The sequence below is a fragment of the Notamacropus eugenii genome, chromosome 5 (genome assembly GCF_028372415.1).
Source record: "Notamacropus eugenii isolate mMacEug1 chromosome 5, mMacEug1.pri_v2, whole genome shotgun sequence".
Lineage (NCBI taxonomy): Eukaryota > Metazoa > Chordata > Mammalia > Diprotodontia > Macropodidae > Notamacropus > Notamacropus eugenii.
Genome location: NC_092876.1, coordinates 147,168,356 through 147,184,523, shown reverse-complemented (window position 1 = coordinate 147,184,523; position 16,168 = coordinate 147,168,356). Strand labels below are relative to the sequence as shown.

General features: G+C 38.1%; 1 protein-coding gene across 1 annotated transcript in view; it reads right to left on the bottom strand.

Annotated features, from left to right (window-relative positions):
- Window positions 1-432: 432 nt before the first annotated feature.
- SLC35F2 (solute carrier family 35 member F2) overlaps window positions 433-16,168 on the bottom strand; it is a 63,104-nt gene continuing 47,368 nt past the window's right edge. The window contains exons 6-8 of the mRNA XM_072611197.1: window positions 14,672-14,724; window positions 10,476-10,630; window positions 433-2,007 (exon numbers count right to left, since the gene is read on the bottom strand). Of these exons, the coding sequence (XP_072467298.1) occupies window positions 1,822-2,007; window positions 10,476-10,630; window positions 14,672-14,724 (394 nt within the window). The 3' untranslated portion in view covers window positions 433-1,821. The remainder of the gene's footprint in view (window positions 2,008-10,475; window positions 10,631-14,671; window positions 14,725-16,168) is intronic.

Below are 16,168 nucleotides of genomic sequence, written 5' to 3'. Positions count from 1 at the left end.
AGGAATACTAAAATGTCAGATCAATCAAAAATGCAGATGACCCAAAGGGTTCAGTGTGCTGTATCACATTAACAAAATTAACTATTTCAGAAGTGGTATAAAAATCTTTATCATAACCAGAGAAAAGGTGAGCTAGGAATGTAAGGAACTTAAGGATAAAAGATGGGAGAGTTTGTGTATTGGATTGGTATCCACATAATATTAAAAGCAACCAAGGAAAGCCTATAGCATATTGGGTAAAACCATGGACAAGAATAGTATGGGATGATAAGGAAAGGATAGAAAGCAACCTGAACCAAGAAAGGAAATACACATATAGAAGGGATCCCAGACCCATCAAAGTGGCAAAATGAAAAAACCCGAGAGTTAATGATCACATCTTTAGGAAAAATCATGTAAATCATATTATGTAAATTAAAATGGCAATCTGAATTGGTCACCAGGAACTTTTAATGAAATATTGAAATAAGACACTATTACATTTTTAAAATTAAGTGAAAAACCAATTTCCATAACTCAAAATATTAAAAATCTTTTCATTTCTCCCAAATAATCTCCAAATCCGTTCTGACTTCTCTTCTTACATGAATAGTACTTCTATTTAAATATACTTCACTTTATAAAATAGATGTATTCTTGGGAGAGCAGAAGAGGGAGTGCAAAAAACAAAATTTTAGAAATTATATCATTTTAAATGTAGTTGGGGATCATGCTATCCTAAAGGAATCCAACAATGAATTATTTTGTGGAATAAAAAAATTTTTATAACGTAATTTGTTGTTCAGTTACGTCTGACTCTTTGTGATCCTGTTTCCATAGGGTTTTCTTGGCAAATATGTTTGCCACTTCCTACTCCAATGGATTCAGGCAAACAGAGGTTAAGTGACTTTCTCAGGGTCACACAGCTAGTAAGTATCCAAGGCCAGTTTGAACTCTTCCCTCTTCCTGACGCCAGGCCCTGAGCTCTATCCACTAAGCCACCTCACTGACTCCTATAATTTGTTTATTTTAAACATTAAAGTTTTTGCATATTGGGTTTGCTTAAAGTAGAACACATATTAGTACTAGTTGGTTTTATGATAATTATACGTAGTAGTATATATACTTTTCATAAATTAAAAAAAAACTTACAGCACATTTTAAATATTTGGTAACAAGTCTTAACCTCTGTTTTTACAACAGTAAAAGAGTCAGGCTTTCCTGAATCAACGAAGTATCTAGTTCAATAAATGGTATGGTCAGGATCTATCAACTCTACCCCATATACTACCCTTTCCAACTAAGTGCATTCATTTCCTGTCCTTACTTGTGGGCACTAGATCATCCCATCTTCGGAGTAAATACTTTCTTTGCAAGAAATATAAGAAGCTGCTGGATGAGTAAGAAATTGGACTAGTCTGGACTGCCCAACTGGCCCTGACCTCAGCTCTGATCTTGGCCTCTGATTTACAGCTTGTTCCTCAGTTACTCCCAATAAAGGTTCATTATTCTTCATTTCTAGCCTCATGCTGATTCTCTCAGACCCAACTCCCTGCCATCTACAATCCTGACACCAATGGGGTTTGATCATCACATATATTCTGTCATGTTCTGAACACTCAATGTATTAGCTGTCATTTCAATTTTTTTTTAGAAAATGTTTTCTATTTCTTATACAATTCTATACAACATATACAGACATTGACACAATGTTCACATTTTGAGAAATTCATTGACATTTCAGAGTGTTGCTTCCAACAGTGAGTTTCAGTTTACACTGGAGGGTGACATCCAGTTTGTCTGGTGGTTACCCACAGTCCATTTGCACCAGGGCTTCTTTGGCTACATGGCTATAGGGCTTGCTTCTTGGCTGTTCTCCTCAATCTTTAGTCCCAAATTATCAAACCCAAAGCTGGTCAGTTGTGGCACGTTGCTTTCAGGCGGCTCCACATTTCGTGTAGGGGTAGAACAATATAAGATAAAGCCCACCATGATGACACTGAACGAGAGAATGTAGAGCCCTGAAAACTGAGAGGAAGAAGGAGGCATTAGGCTTCTGAACGTGCTCATTGTCAACAGTCAATGGCAGGACCCTGTGACACTGAGGATCAAGCATTGGACATAGAGGCAGAAGATCCAAGTTCAAATTCTACCTTAAATACTTACTAGCTGGGTGACACTGGACATGTTAGGCTAAGACTGTTTTTTGTCGCAGAGCCTAAGAACACCATTCTATAGGGTGGTTGTGAAAATAAAAATAAGGTGATATGTGTGAAAAATGCTTTGTAAAACTTAAATTGATATGAAATTATGACATTAAACACACTTTTCCACGTGGCCTTTTGTTAAAGTATCACTTCCCCCAAACTTATCTTTTAGCACTTTTGGATTTGCAGAGCCCCTTAGTTCCATGTTCTCATATGAGTTTCACAACATTCTATAAGGTGGGTCCTGCAAGTATTATTATCCCCATTTTACAGATTAGGAAACTGAGGCTCAGACAGATGAAATGATTATCCTATGGTCACACAGTCCATAAATAGCAGAGGCAAAACTTTAACCAGGTTTCTCCTGGCCCCAAATCTAGTACTTTTCCCGCTACACTGACCTGCCTAACATGATACAGAACACCCCAGTGTTCACTGATGAACCCATGAGCTATAGAAATAGTAAGTGGCCAATTTACTAATGCATTTTTATGCATCAGAGATTTAGACTTGAAGGGCTCAAAGGTCACTTTCTCAATTTCTGTCGATTTCCTGACAAAGAAATTGAAGTGCAGAAAGGTTAAATGAGTTGCTGAAGGTCAAGGAGGTCATAAGTAGCAAAGCTGGAATTTGAACTAAGGTCCTCTGACTTCAGAATCTTTCCTGTATACCCCACTGCCTACATAGAACCTAACTTGAGGTAGAAATGGTACATTCTCAAAAAGAGTCCACCCCAATCCAGAAACAACATTTGTAAAGAGATGACTCTTTAAAACAGAACAAATGCCATATCTGAATAGGCCCCGAGAAATCCAGCCCAATTCAACTCTAGGTTCCTAAGGTGACTTGTGGGGGACAAAACAGTGCCTTTTGATATTTCATGAGATGGTAGATTCTGAGCCTTATTTGGCCTCTTTAAATGGTCTACTATTTGTTTATTTTTTCACTACTCCCTCTCTTAAGAAAAAGAGGCAAAAACCAGATGTATTTAAGTGCCCAGCATTGAGGAAAATTACCAATTTCAACAATTAATAATTACTGAATACTGGCAGACCTATGGTTGTTGTTCAGTCAGTCATTTCAGTCATGTCCAACTCTTCATGACCCATTTGGGGTTTTCTTGGCAAAGATACTAGAGTGGTTTGTCACTCCTGCTTATTTTACAGATGAGGAAACTGAGGCAAACAAGGTTAAGTGAACTGCCCAGGGTTATACAGCTACTATCTGAGGCCAAATTGCAACTCAATTCTTCCTGATTTCAGGCCATCACTCCATTCATTGTGCCACCTAGCTGTCCTAAAGAGTCCTTTAGGTATCCCTTTTTTTCTTATACATTCCTCTATGTCTCTCTCTACCATGTTTTTAATGCTTATAGAATTGTAATTATTTCAAGTCTGTGCTTGCATAAATCCATTTTGGGCATTTCTTTTCAAAGCTCTTTTCCTTCCCTTTTTCCCCACTTTTCTTGGCCCTGTTTCTCTAGAGGATTTCTAGATTCACCAGATGTACAATTTACTCCACCTAGTGACTGTCTTTATAATAGGTCTCTTGCAGTGGATTTCCAAATGAGATTCGGAAGCAGAAAAACTAAAGGCTTTCCTATGCTGCTAAAGCAACCATTTTGTTTTTTGATTCTGTGAACATTGAATTCTCTTTCTTCTTTTGAAGAATGTGTACACGGTCCCAGCTTTTTTCCCCAACTATTTCTTTTTTATTATTAAAGCAAAAAGGCATTTTTGAGAAGGCATTTTCCCCAATTCCTTATAGAGGTTGGAAAACTATGGATGTAGAACATGCACATACAGGCTTTTTCAATATGTTGGCTAGATTTATCAAATTACATTTTTTTCTCTTTTTTATTCTCTGTTATAAGGAATGACTCTAAGGGATCAAAAAGGAGAAGGATACACTGAAGTGATGAAAAAAACAAAAGATAATCAAAATTGACACAGAGAAAGAAACACGGAGAGAGTGGCACAGTACGGATAGGTTTAGATAGGTTATATTCTTCATCCCTGAAGTGAAACCCAAACAAATTCACTGGCGTATTGGAGAATATTTTCTAAATTGCTGTTCAAGTCTGGAACCAGGTGTTTGCCTCAAGAATCTTTTAAAATAAGGGTTGGCAAAATAATACTCAGGCCAAATCCAGTCCGCTGCCCATTTTCTTCAGCTAGTGACCTAAGAATGTATTTTACATTTTTAAATATGATAAAACTGTATTAAAAAATTTAAAAACCATCTTAGCTCATGTTATTCAGTCATTTCAGTCTTGTCTGACTCTTTGTGACCCCATTTGGAGTTTTCCTGGCAGATACTGGAGTGGTTTGCCAATTCTTTCTCCAGCTCATTTTACAGAAGGGGAAACTGAGGCAGAGTTAAGTGTCACACAACAAGTAAGTGTCTGAGGCCAGATTTGAACTCAGGAAGATGAGTCTTTCTGACTCCAGGCCTGGCACTCTATCCACTGTGCCTTCTAGCTGCACTCTTAGTTCATAAGCTATACCAAAACTGGCAGTAGTCTGCCAATACCTTTTTAAAAACATCAGTATGATGTTTTAAAGAACAAAATTTTGCTCTGTTTCATCTCTGTTTAGAAAGAAAAGAGAAAGTACTCTCCTACTCATGTGGAAAAACATCATGATCTGTTCAGGAAACTGAACCCAAGTCCAACATGAAAGCATGGAAGCTGTGGGAGGGGGCTACAATTATCTGGCCACCTTCCAGAACTCTCTCCGATGAAGCCAGAGCTGCTAAGACATTCCTGACTTGCCTTGATAATTTCAACCAGGAAAAATTATATTTTGCCTCTGATTCTCAGCACCAGGTAGTCACTGGTCACTGAGTTGGAAATGATGAGAATTTTCTGAGGAAATGACCACTTCAGCTAAGAGTTTGTGATACAGGGAGAGGAAAACCAGAAACAAACCTAGAGTTTTGGGAAGGGAATTCCAAAGTGTTCAGAGGAGAAATAGGATTCCGTGGATTAAAATGCAATAGGGCAAGTGAGCTAAGAAGAGATAGGCTCTTAAGAAATTTCAAAGGCAAAAAGAAACAATAATGAAGAAGAAGAGGGGGAGTTACCCAAAGAGACCACCATGAGTGTACAGGAATCTCATCAACCAACTTAGATCTTTTTAAAGAATGCTCAGAAGGATAGGATCTGTGAGTCACTGGTTTAGAGAACTTATATAGATGGGTAAACTCCCACTATAATTGGAAACTGGCACCTTCTCTGCAAGGTCCAGGAAGGTCTTACTTATTGAAGATTTGCCCACAAGACTGGTAAGTTAAATGACTTGCCCAGGATTACACCAGTATGTGTCAAAGATAGGACTCGAACCCAGGTCCAAGACTGGGCATAACTGCTCTAAGAATAGTAGGTAAACTTTAGAATGAGTTAAGGGTAAATAGTAAAGCTAAAGATAAAAAAAGGTTTATGTGTTTTGATTTTTTTAAATATTATATTAGGGAAAAGAAGAGGGCCAAAAAAAATTAGAAATTTTGTTTGGGATAAAAGAGACTCTGGATAATGACCACAAAAATGTAGGAAGAGATTCTCACTTCCTATTTTGCTTCTTTTTTTTCGTGCCAAGGAGAATGAGCTTTGGACTGGAAATAATGGGAAAAATGGCCTAAGGTAAGTAAGAAGATAGTAAGAAAGTGCCTATTGAGTTCAAGCCACTTGGCCCAAAAGAACTAAAACTTCAGATCCTAAAAAGAAATGGCCAAGGTAATTGCTGACTGAGCCACTATTGGATCTTCAAAAGATCATGGAGAATAAGGGGCATGAGGGGTAATGTAGGACGAGAAATTTTCCTAATTTTTTTTAAAGGTAAGAGAAGGAAGTCTTCCAATCAGAGACCAGTGAGCTTAACTTTGACTCCTGGCAAAATTCTATAACATATGACTGAAATGATGGTTTGTAAACATGGAGAAAGAAAATAATATTCACAAAAAGCCTACCTAGATTCATCACTCAATCAATCAATATTTATGAAATGCCTTTGTGCCAGACATATATTTATATATACATATATACATATATACACACACACATATATATATAAACAGATTTACAAGTTAAGTATATCAGTATAATTCTATAGCTATGGTTTACCTAACTTTCTTATGGAAAATATAGATACATATGGCATAGGACAATCAGATGGATTCAGTACTAGTTAAATGATCAAACTCAAGGAGTCATTATGACTGGCTTGATATCAACTTGGAAGAAGTCTCTCATGCAATCTTTGACTGGTCTTGTGTAATTGAACATTTATATCAATGATTTAGGTAAGAGCATAGACTGAACACTTATCACATTTCTGGACCACAAAGCTGGGAGAAATAACTGACATGCTGGCTAAGGAAATCATAATTCAGAAAGACTTTGACAGGCTAGAATACTGAGCCAAACTGAATAAGATGAAATGAATAGGGAGAAATGAAGGTAAATATGATCAAAATCAAACAAATCATGACACTATAAAGTGAATGGACTTGTTCACCAAATCCTGGTGAATATGAAAATTTCAGAATGCCTATTCTACTGAACATGGGTTATCCTGAACTAAAATATCTCTTATATAACTGTACTTATGAAAACTAGAACTTCTTAGCTTTTTCCATCAGTAAATCTCAGTCACTCAAAATGCAGATATAATTCCCTAAGGGAGTTAAAACACCTCCACAAGACTCACTTTGCGTCCTAATTATCCAGTTTTGGCAATGGAAATATTATGGCACCACTGTCAAAGAGCCAGAACTGAACTATGTAGACCACTGGTCTGGTTCAATATGTTACACGGAATTTCTTGTGAACATAAGAAACTATAATTTAATAGATTATTATGCTATAGAGCAGCAATAAACATGCTTTCAACTTTAGAATATTTCTTATCAGTTATGAGATAACAGCCAATTACAGTCAAATATATGTCTTGCTAAGCAGCCAGGTTTTAAGCCTCTTAAACAGTCTCTTCTAGCAATGTACTCATCTCAGTGGTCAATCCCTCAACTAGGTATATGACTAGCTCCAAGGAAGAACACTCACTGAAAGAATAGTTTCCTTGTATGGATATATAGCATCAATCTCCACCAAAGCTCTGCTCCAGTCCTCTATCATGGCATGAAGGTAGCCTTGGGTTCTTAAAAGTCATGCCACTGGAGCACTGGTCTTGACAGACCCAGTTAAGCTCAGTGACAGACTATGTGCCTGTCATCTGAGAACCAGCTCATTTAAATCTGGAGATGCTCATCACCAGTGGGATCAATGGGAAAAAGCAACCAACAAAGATCAAATACTGTGGTAAGGGACAATGAGGGGAGTGTGAGTAAAGTGGTCATTTGAAATTATACACACAGGATTCATCCTGATTCTACCACAAAAATCACAGTTTCTTGAAATGTGAGGACATCTTCAAAAGGACAAAGGGACAACACTGAATCACCTCTGCAACCAAAGGCTAGTTATCAAGTCAAAGTCAACATCTCAGCTACAATGATTGTGGTTGTAAAATCTGTCTGCCAATAATTCTGTATTACTTTATGTGTGTAGCATACTGGGCAAGACATCATGGGGGAGAGAGTAGGAGAGGGGAGAAAACTGATTTTTTTTCATTTTTGTCTTTGCATCCCCAGTGACTAGTATAGAGCCAGGCACATTTCAAGTACAAAGGAAAAGCAACAGCCTCTGTGAGTAGTAGTAGGAGTTGCCCCATGGAGACCCAACTATAACTGGCCAATTGGGCAATACAGCTTCTTCCTTCATTTCTTTCTTTTCCTTTCCCTTTCCTTTGTCCACATAGGGTATCATACCCTTATTTTTGGGTGCTCTTCCCAAAAGGAATATAAAATTTGATCAATGAAACCTCCAAGATATTTTGGGATTTACTGGCTAGATTTTTTTTTCTTAAGGACCATGCCATAAACCCAAACCACTCTGGCTCTCATTGACTGGCCAACATTGGGTCCCAGACTAAGCACTACTTAGTGGTCATTGTTCTGGCTCTGATTAGCTCAGAGTGAATGTAAATAGTAATTGTTTCTGTTTTGACCAGAAATCCTGAGGGTCTTCCCCTCCCAGATTGATTTTTTTTTTGACTAGGTAAAAGACCATTCTTTGCCTCATTTCTCACCCAATCTTAATCACTGAACAGGTATTGCCTCAGTCAAACGGAGATCTGTTAAAGACCTTTGCTTAAAAAAGCCCAAAGTCTCCACTTCCTCAGGGCCATCTCTAGTCATCCTGATCTCTATCTTGCCAACTGACTCTGGAGGACAAAGTTTGATTGATGACTTTGTACCGCCCTCCTTCAATTAAATCCAATTCACTTTTATGTCAAGGCATTACCTCCCTGATGTCATGGTCCTCTTAACAAGCAAAGGACAACAGCCAAGCACATAATAGATGCTAAAAGAAATGCTTATTGATAAATCAATATGAGAAACTCCCAGTGTGGACACTCTCTCTTCTGATATATACTGCAAGTGTCACTGCATCATATTAGACAGTTGGCATGGGGCTCTGAAAGGTTAAGTGATTTGCCCATGGTCACACATGTGACATTTTGTGTCAGAGGAAGGACTTGAACCCAAATCTTCCTGACTCCAGTGTCTGACTTTGTCCACTACAACATCCTGTACCTTGCTCACTCATCACCATAAGGGGATAAAAAAGAAATAAACGATGGTTTCTAAGAAGTCTGCAATCTAGTTGACCAATTTGACAAAGGCAAAAAAGTCATGTCTTGGTTTTTTTCCCTCATTCCCTCTTTAACATGATTGATGTGAAACTCTTATCTTTATTATCTGCTATTTGATATAACCAAAAAATACCCCAATAGGACTTGGAGACAGAAGATTTGGGTTCTGGTTCCAACTCAAATGTGTGCCCTTGGGCAAGTCACTTTTTCCTCTGTCATTATCTCAAAAATGAGGAAAGTGAACCAGACAATCTTTACAATTCCTCACTGCTTGAAAATTCTATCACTATATTAATAGGAGAATTAATATCAGAAATGGAATTATTCTAACTGCTGTCAGTGTACAAAATCAGATATATGCATGTCTCCCTGCGTTTCCCATTCTATACTTTTTGGGCTCTGGTTTGTGAGCAGAGGGCATGGAAGGTTAATTGGAAGGGGACAGAAAAATAGGATCTAAGACTCATGAAGACCCAACTATTTTATCATGCACAGCTCTAAGTATCTTGGCTGCACTCCTGCTTACACAAATTTAGCCTCTCCAGAAGTCACTGCCCCATAGTCATGGCCTCCTCCGCCGAGCAAATTGGCTATGCTTCATTAATCTGAAAGGGCTTCACTGGAGCACTTTCAAGTCCTCTGCAGTTTTCTAATTAGAAAACAGCAGAAAGGGGAGCAAAGAAGAGTAACTCCTGACCTGCCAAGGGCCATTACCCAAAGTTCATTCCTTGGAGGTGATGAGATTTTATTTCAAGTCTGATTTCTTGAAAAAGAAAAAAAAGTATCATTATTCTATGTGTGGGATGGCTCAGGTCCCTACATAAATCAATTACTCAGAGGCCTCTCAAAGTGATGACAGAAAAGTGATTTCTTCGATTCTCGAGAAGCGGGGCTCACCTGTAGGAGTAGGAAAGCCGAAGACAAAGAAAAGGACAGTGATTTATATAGACCCTAACGCAAGTCCCTCCTCCCCCCACTGACCATTATCCTCATTAGCTGAGAATATGGTCTTACATTCTAGACACGAAATCTAACCAATCCCTTTTGAAATGAAGACATCGAGGAATTATGTAAGTTTTGTCCAATCATTGAGACCCTAATACACTACACAGTTTTATATCCTTATATGGAACTATTCTATTCTAAAAATATTGTAACCTTGAGCCTTTAGGCCTTACCTCACCCCTGGGAGAAAAATTACAATCTGAGGAGTCTTCACTAAGTCTATCCCACTCATTCTAGATTTGTGCCAAAAAGAGAAACTTTTGGGGAAGCATGCCAAGGATATTTCCAAACATACCAAGTCTACTTGTTTATCATTGATGTTCAGTAATTTTCACTCATGTCTGACTCTTAGTGACTCAATTTAGGGTTTTCTTGGCAAAGCTACTTCAGTGGTTTGCCATTTGCTTCTCCAGCTCATTTTACAGATGGGGAAAATGAGGCAAACAGGGCTAAGTGACTTGCCCAGGGTCACATAGCTAGTAAGAATATGAAGCCAGATCTGAATTCAGGAAGATTCATCTCATTGACTCCAGACCCAACACCACCCTATCTACTGTATCCCTTAGCTGCTTACCTTATATCCAAAAAGAAAAAGTCCAAAGAAAAGACTGTAGAGATCAGCAGTCAGAATGCCCAGGTTGACTGAGGTGGCACTTGTGGCTTTGATGACCACAGGCATGAAGCTATACAGACAGAACATACAGAGGGCAAAAGCCACAAATAGCAGAGCTGCAAAATAAAAATTAAAAAATCACGCATGACATCACAGGTGGGAAATAATTCCATTTAGCAAACTTTACAAATATTTGTTAGCTATGGATTACATACAGAACACTGGCCTGGATAACGAATGAAATTTTAAAAAAACAAAAAAACTCAGATATGCCATGGTGCATAATCTGTTAGGGAATATAGCACATATACAAAAATTGGACGAAAAAGTAATATAAAATCAGTGCATAACAGAGGTGAAGGTAGGGTTGTATGAGACAGGATTTGGGGGAGGGACAGTCTAGTTTCTGGAAGTCAGGTTCAAGGTACACATACTTTGGTAGCATATATCAACATTCTTCCCTAGTAATAGTCAGCCAGTAAAGTGAGAGAAACCAAGCTTTCCAAGGAGGAAAAAAATCGAACATATTTCTAGCTCAGGGGCTAGAAATTTCTGGGAAGGAGCCAAATGAAGGGATTGGAATAGATAATCTCTAAGGTGCCCTTGAGCTTTAAAATTCACTTCCAGGACTCAGCTCAGACTCAGGCAGGGGGCTGTTTATTCTCCCCAGCTCAAATGAGAAGAAATCTGCTGCCTTTCCAAGTCAGCAGAGCAAAGCTTTCTAATTATTCAGCTCATTATTTTGCTGGAAAGTCAGAGGTCGCTTAACGTTTTCATTACCAGAAAGTTACTAAATGCTTAATAAGGGCCTCGTCTGCAGCAGTCACCCCTTTTCAAAGGTGATAATGAACATTCCCAAATGGGTCACCAAACTGAGATTTGTCTATCTATAAATACTATTTGCTGGTGAAATTCTAGAAGACATTCAGATTCTGGAAAAAGGGATGGAACTGGATGCCGGTAAGGACCATTACCAGCCAAAGACTCTAAAATTCCACGACTGAATAGGATTTGATATTTATTTTCCTTTTGCGTGCGCTGTTCCCATTCCTCAATAAAACATAAGCTACTTGAGGCCAGTGACATTTCATTTCTGTTTTTGTATTCCGAATGCCTGACATTGTTGTTCAGCCATAGTCTGATTCTTTGTGACCCTGCTGGGGGTTTTTTCAGCGAAATTAATGGAGTGTTTTGCCATTTCTTTCTCCAGCTCATTTTACAAATGAGAAAACTGAGGCAGACAGGGGTAAGTGACTTGTCCAGGGTCACACAGCTTCTAAGTGTCTGAGGTCAGATTTTAACTCAGTAAGATAAGTCTTTCTGAATCCAGGCCTGACACTCTATCTTCTATGTCACCTAGTTGCCCAATACCTGACATAGTTGGTGTTTAATAACTGCTTCATGAATGAATGAGGAAAGTATAATGTGAATCTTCAAGTATTAGAGAAATGTGAGTCATCACTTTGGTACAGACCTACAATTTCTTTGGTATAAGGAGCTGCATGTGAGAAAAATTCCACCAAAGCAAGTAGGCAACCCTTTTTGCCACTTACAGTCTTCCAGTGTTGCCTGAGGTATTGAGAGAACAGGTGGCTTACTCAGGGTCACCCAGACAATGGCAGAACCTGAACCCACATCTTTCACACTTTGTGGAGAATTCTCTATCAACTATGTTATACTAACTGTTGTGATTATTATAACCTGGAATGACCTCTTTTTTTGGCTTCTGAATGGCTCAGTTTGAACCATCTGGCTCAGAATCAAAGATTTCTAGGATGTCAAAAGGATTAGAAAGATTCAAGGTCTCTTATCCTTATGCTGCTAATGAGGTCCATGGGGCCAATATGCTGTGATAGAACAGGAGATGATGAAAGAGCAGTGACACCCACTAGTCTCGATGAAGGACATAAGTGATAAGAAGTCTCTACAAGAATTTTTTTAACTGAATTATGTAGATTCTGCAGGTGCATTGCTTTGAAAGACGTTACTACAGATAATTTCTCAATAACAGTTTAGATTGTTAGAAACTAACTGTCTAATTCCACATCATGAATATCTTAAAATAGGACACAGCATGAGTTACTGCTAGGGACTTTCTTTACAAAGTTGTTTTCTACAGGGACGTTCAATTACAGTAAGAAGTAAGGCTTCATGGCGTAGTAGTAGAAAGAAACCAGGACAGAATCCAACAAGATCTGAGTCCAAGTACTGTAGCAGCAAGCATCCTGCACATCCAGGACGGCCTGCTAGCACAGGTTCTTAGATCTGCTTTTCTAAAAAGAAAGCAACTTTTGAGGGGTCTTTAATCACATATAACAACAGAGAAAGCACAAGCAGAAAAGTAAAGACCAACAGATGACTTCTAACTGTGACCATAAGCAGAACATCACAGATCAACAGACATCCACTGTCTGACCATCGCATTCATACAGAGCTACCAGAGAGAGAAGCACCAACTTTTAGAAGACTACTTTTGAAGAGCCATCATAGAGAAAAGGGATTTTATGCTACTTGACCTTCAAGGGTAGACCTTACAGGAAGGCAAACTGAGACTCCTTAGAAAACTTCTCAAAAATTAGGAATGTCTGAAATTGGAGATGGGCTACCTCATGAAACAGTGAGTTTTCCATCACAGATCATCTTCAAGTGGACACTGAATAACTGCTTATTAGGGACACTGTGGAGGGAATCCAGGATTTAAATAGGAATGAATGAGAACTTCTCTGAGGTCCCTTCCAACCCTTAGACTTCTCCAAGCTTTTCCCTACTTATCTCACGGTGAGGAAAGCTTTGAATCTTGTCTTAAATTTTCTTTGGCAGTTTTCTCATCATCTATTAATGCCTGAGGATGTGGAGGGAGAGGAGGAAACATTACATTTTTCATGATTAAATACAAATTTCTCAAGTCAATACTTAACAAAGACAGGGATAAGGGGAGTGAAGACTTCACAAGGGTCTTCATGACCTTGGCATTACCCCGACATAAATATGGCTAAGTGTGACCAAAGGTTAATCCTGTCTGGCCCTAACGCTAGAACATCCCACTTGATTTTTAAAAAATGCAATTAGTGTGAATCAGCAATACTAATCAGGGTGTTAATCAGCAATGGTCCAAGGAAACCTCCGGATTAACCACCATGGCACTGTCTACTGAACACTCCATGATTTTGTAAAGACTTGTGAAAAGTTTTCAAATGCAACTTTTTTTCTGAATGCACTTAACCAATTGATCAAGAAGCATTTACTGAATATCTACTATGTGCTGAGCACTGTGCCAGACCACATCACCACCTTCCACCCCAAATCATACACACTTAATAACCTCCAGTGGCTCCCTATTACCTCCAGGATTAAATATAAAATTCTCTCCTTGGCATTTAAAGCCCTTACAACTTGACTTCTCCCTACCGTTCTAGCCTTTACACTTTACTTCCCTCCACACACACTTTACTTCCCTCCACACCCTCTATGATCCAGCCACACTGGCTTCCTGGCTGACTATTCCTCACACATGACTCTGACATTCCCTGACTCTGTACATTAGCATTGGTTGTTCCCTCTGCCTGGAATGCTCTCCCTCCTCCCCTCCAAAGCTTCCTTCAAGCTTAGGTCAAATCTCATCTTCTGGAGTTTTTTCCAGGTTCCCTCATCCCAATACTAGTCCCTTCACTCTGAGATTATCTTCCATTTATGCTGTATATATCTTTTAGGTACACAATTATTTGCATGGTGTCTCCCCCCATATAATGTGTGCTCTTTGAGGGCAGGGGCAGTGTTTTTGCTTTTCTCTACATCCTCAACGCTTAGCACAGTACCTGACACACAATATTTGTATAGTAAGGCTGTTGTTGATTGACTGATTTAGATTATGTGGAGTAACTAAGAATGAGAAGTCTTAGGTGATAATGAGGTCAACTTGAATGACTGGAAGACTGATGGTACACTGGAAAGAAACAAGGAAGTTCTGAAAAGAGGTGAGATTAGAGTAAAGGTTCTGATTTGTACAAGTTCCACTTGGGATACCCACAGGACATCCAATATGCAACTAGTGATTCAACACTACAGTTTAGGGCAGAGACGAGGGTTGAAAATATAGATCCTAATGAGATAGATGAAAGAATCATAATTGAAAGGTACCATATCATTCATAAACATACCAATTTTCCAGTTCCAATGAATGTCAACAATATCTTGATATTCTACAAGTACTCTGAATAAAAATTAGAAAATAAAAAGTTAGAATGTAAATCTCATAAATTACTTTTAATACTTACTTTACATATTCTTTAGATAAGGAATTATCATCATGTGGGGATATGTATATCTCTTATGAATTTTACTCCTATTAACAAAGAATTTCTTAAGACTATAAAATAATTACATATAACAAAGATAGCAGAGAAAATTAAAATTTAAAAATTAAAACTCTCACTCTCCTACATTTCATAATGATAGATTTAATTCTAAAGAGTCAGAAAAAGCACGCTTTGTCTTTCCTCTCAAAGTCTGTTGATGAAATGCTGATGTCCTAGAAAAGATTAACAGATTAGAGGCAGGAGCCCTAAAGACCTCACAGACTTCAGCAAATGAAGGAAAGTCCAAGCCATGTTTCAATATTTCCGTAAGAGAAAAACATAGACAGTGATACCAACTCAGAAGAATCCAAACAGCATGAACATGAGCTATGACTAGATACAAAAAGGCAAAACCCAAAGAAAATAAAGCTTCAGCTAGATCCAAAAGGGGACACAGAGCAAGTGATCTGTGTTGGTTTGTTGAATCTCAATTTGTTAAGATGTGTAGTATAATACTGGTCATTTTTTCCATTTGATCATTATTATTATTGATCATAATAGTTAATTTTTATGTGGGCAAGTAGGTAGTTCAGCAGATAGAGTATCTGGCCTGGAGTCGGGAGGACTCATCTTCCTGAGTTCAAATCTGGTCTCAGATACTTACTAATTGTGTGACCCAGGGCAAGTCACTTCATCCTGTTTGCCTCAGTTTCCTCATCTGTAAAATGAGCTAGGAAATGACAAACCACTCCAGTATCTTTGCCAAGAAAACTCCAAATGAGATCACAAAGAGTCAGTCACAATTGAAATGACTAACTAACAACAGAAATATTTATGTAGGACTTTCAGGTTCACAAAGCACTTTACATATAGTATCATATTTAGTCCTCAAAAAACTCTATGAGGTAGGTACTATTATTATCTTCATTTTTACAGATAAAGAAACTGTGGCTGAGAAAAGTTAAGGGACATGCCCAAGATCACACAACTAGAAAGCATCTGAGGTAGGTTTCAAACTCAGGTGCTCCTGACTCCAAGTCCATATTGACTCTATACATTATACCACCTAGCTTCCTCGATAAGCTGCAAATGGCTTAAAATTAGGGTCTGGGCTAGAGATTTACCCCAAGTTTTAATTCAATTATTAATTAATTGGTGTTTCCTATAAATGCTAAGTGTATACAAATCATTAACATCTCCTAAGATAAATTTTGAAAATTTTTGAGACCAAAATCAAAATAATTTTCTAAACTCTCTATAGGCTTATAAGCCAAATTAACTAATTTTCTTAATAGTTTCAAATTAACAAGTATCAGTTAGTAGTCAGAGAGTCATCATGTGTGCTATATTTTCTTATCA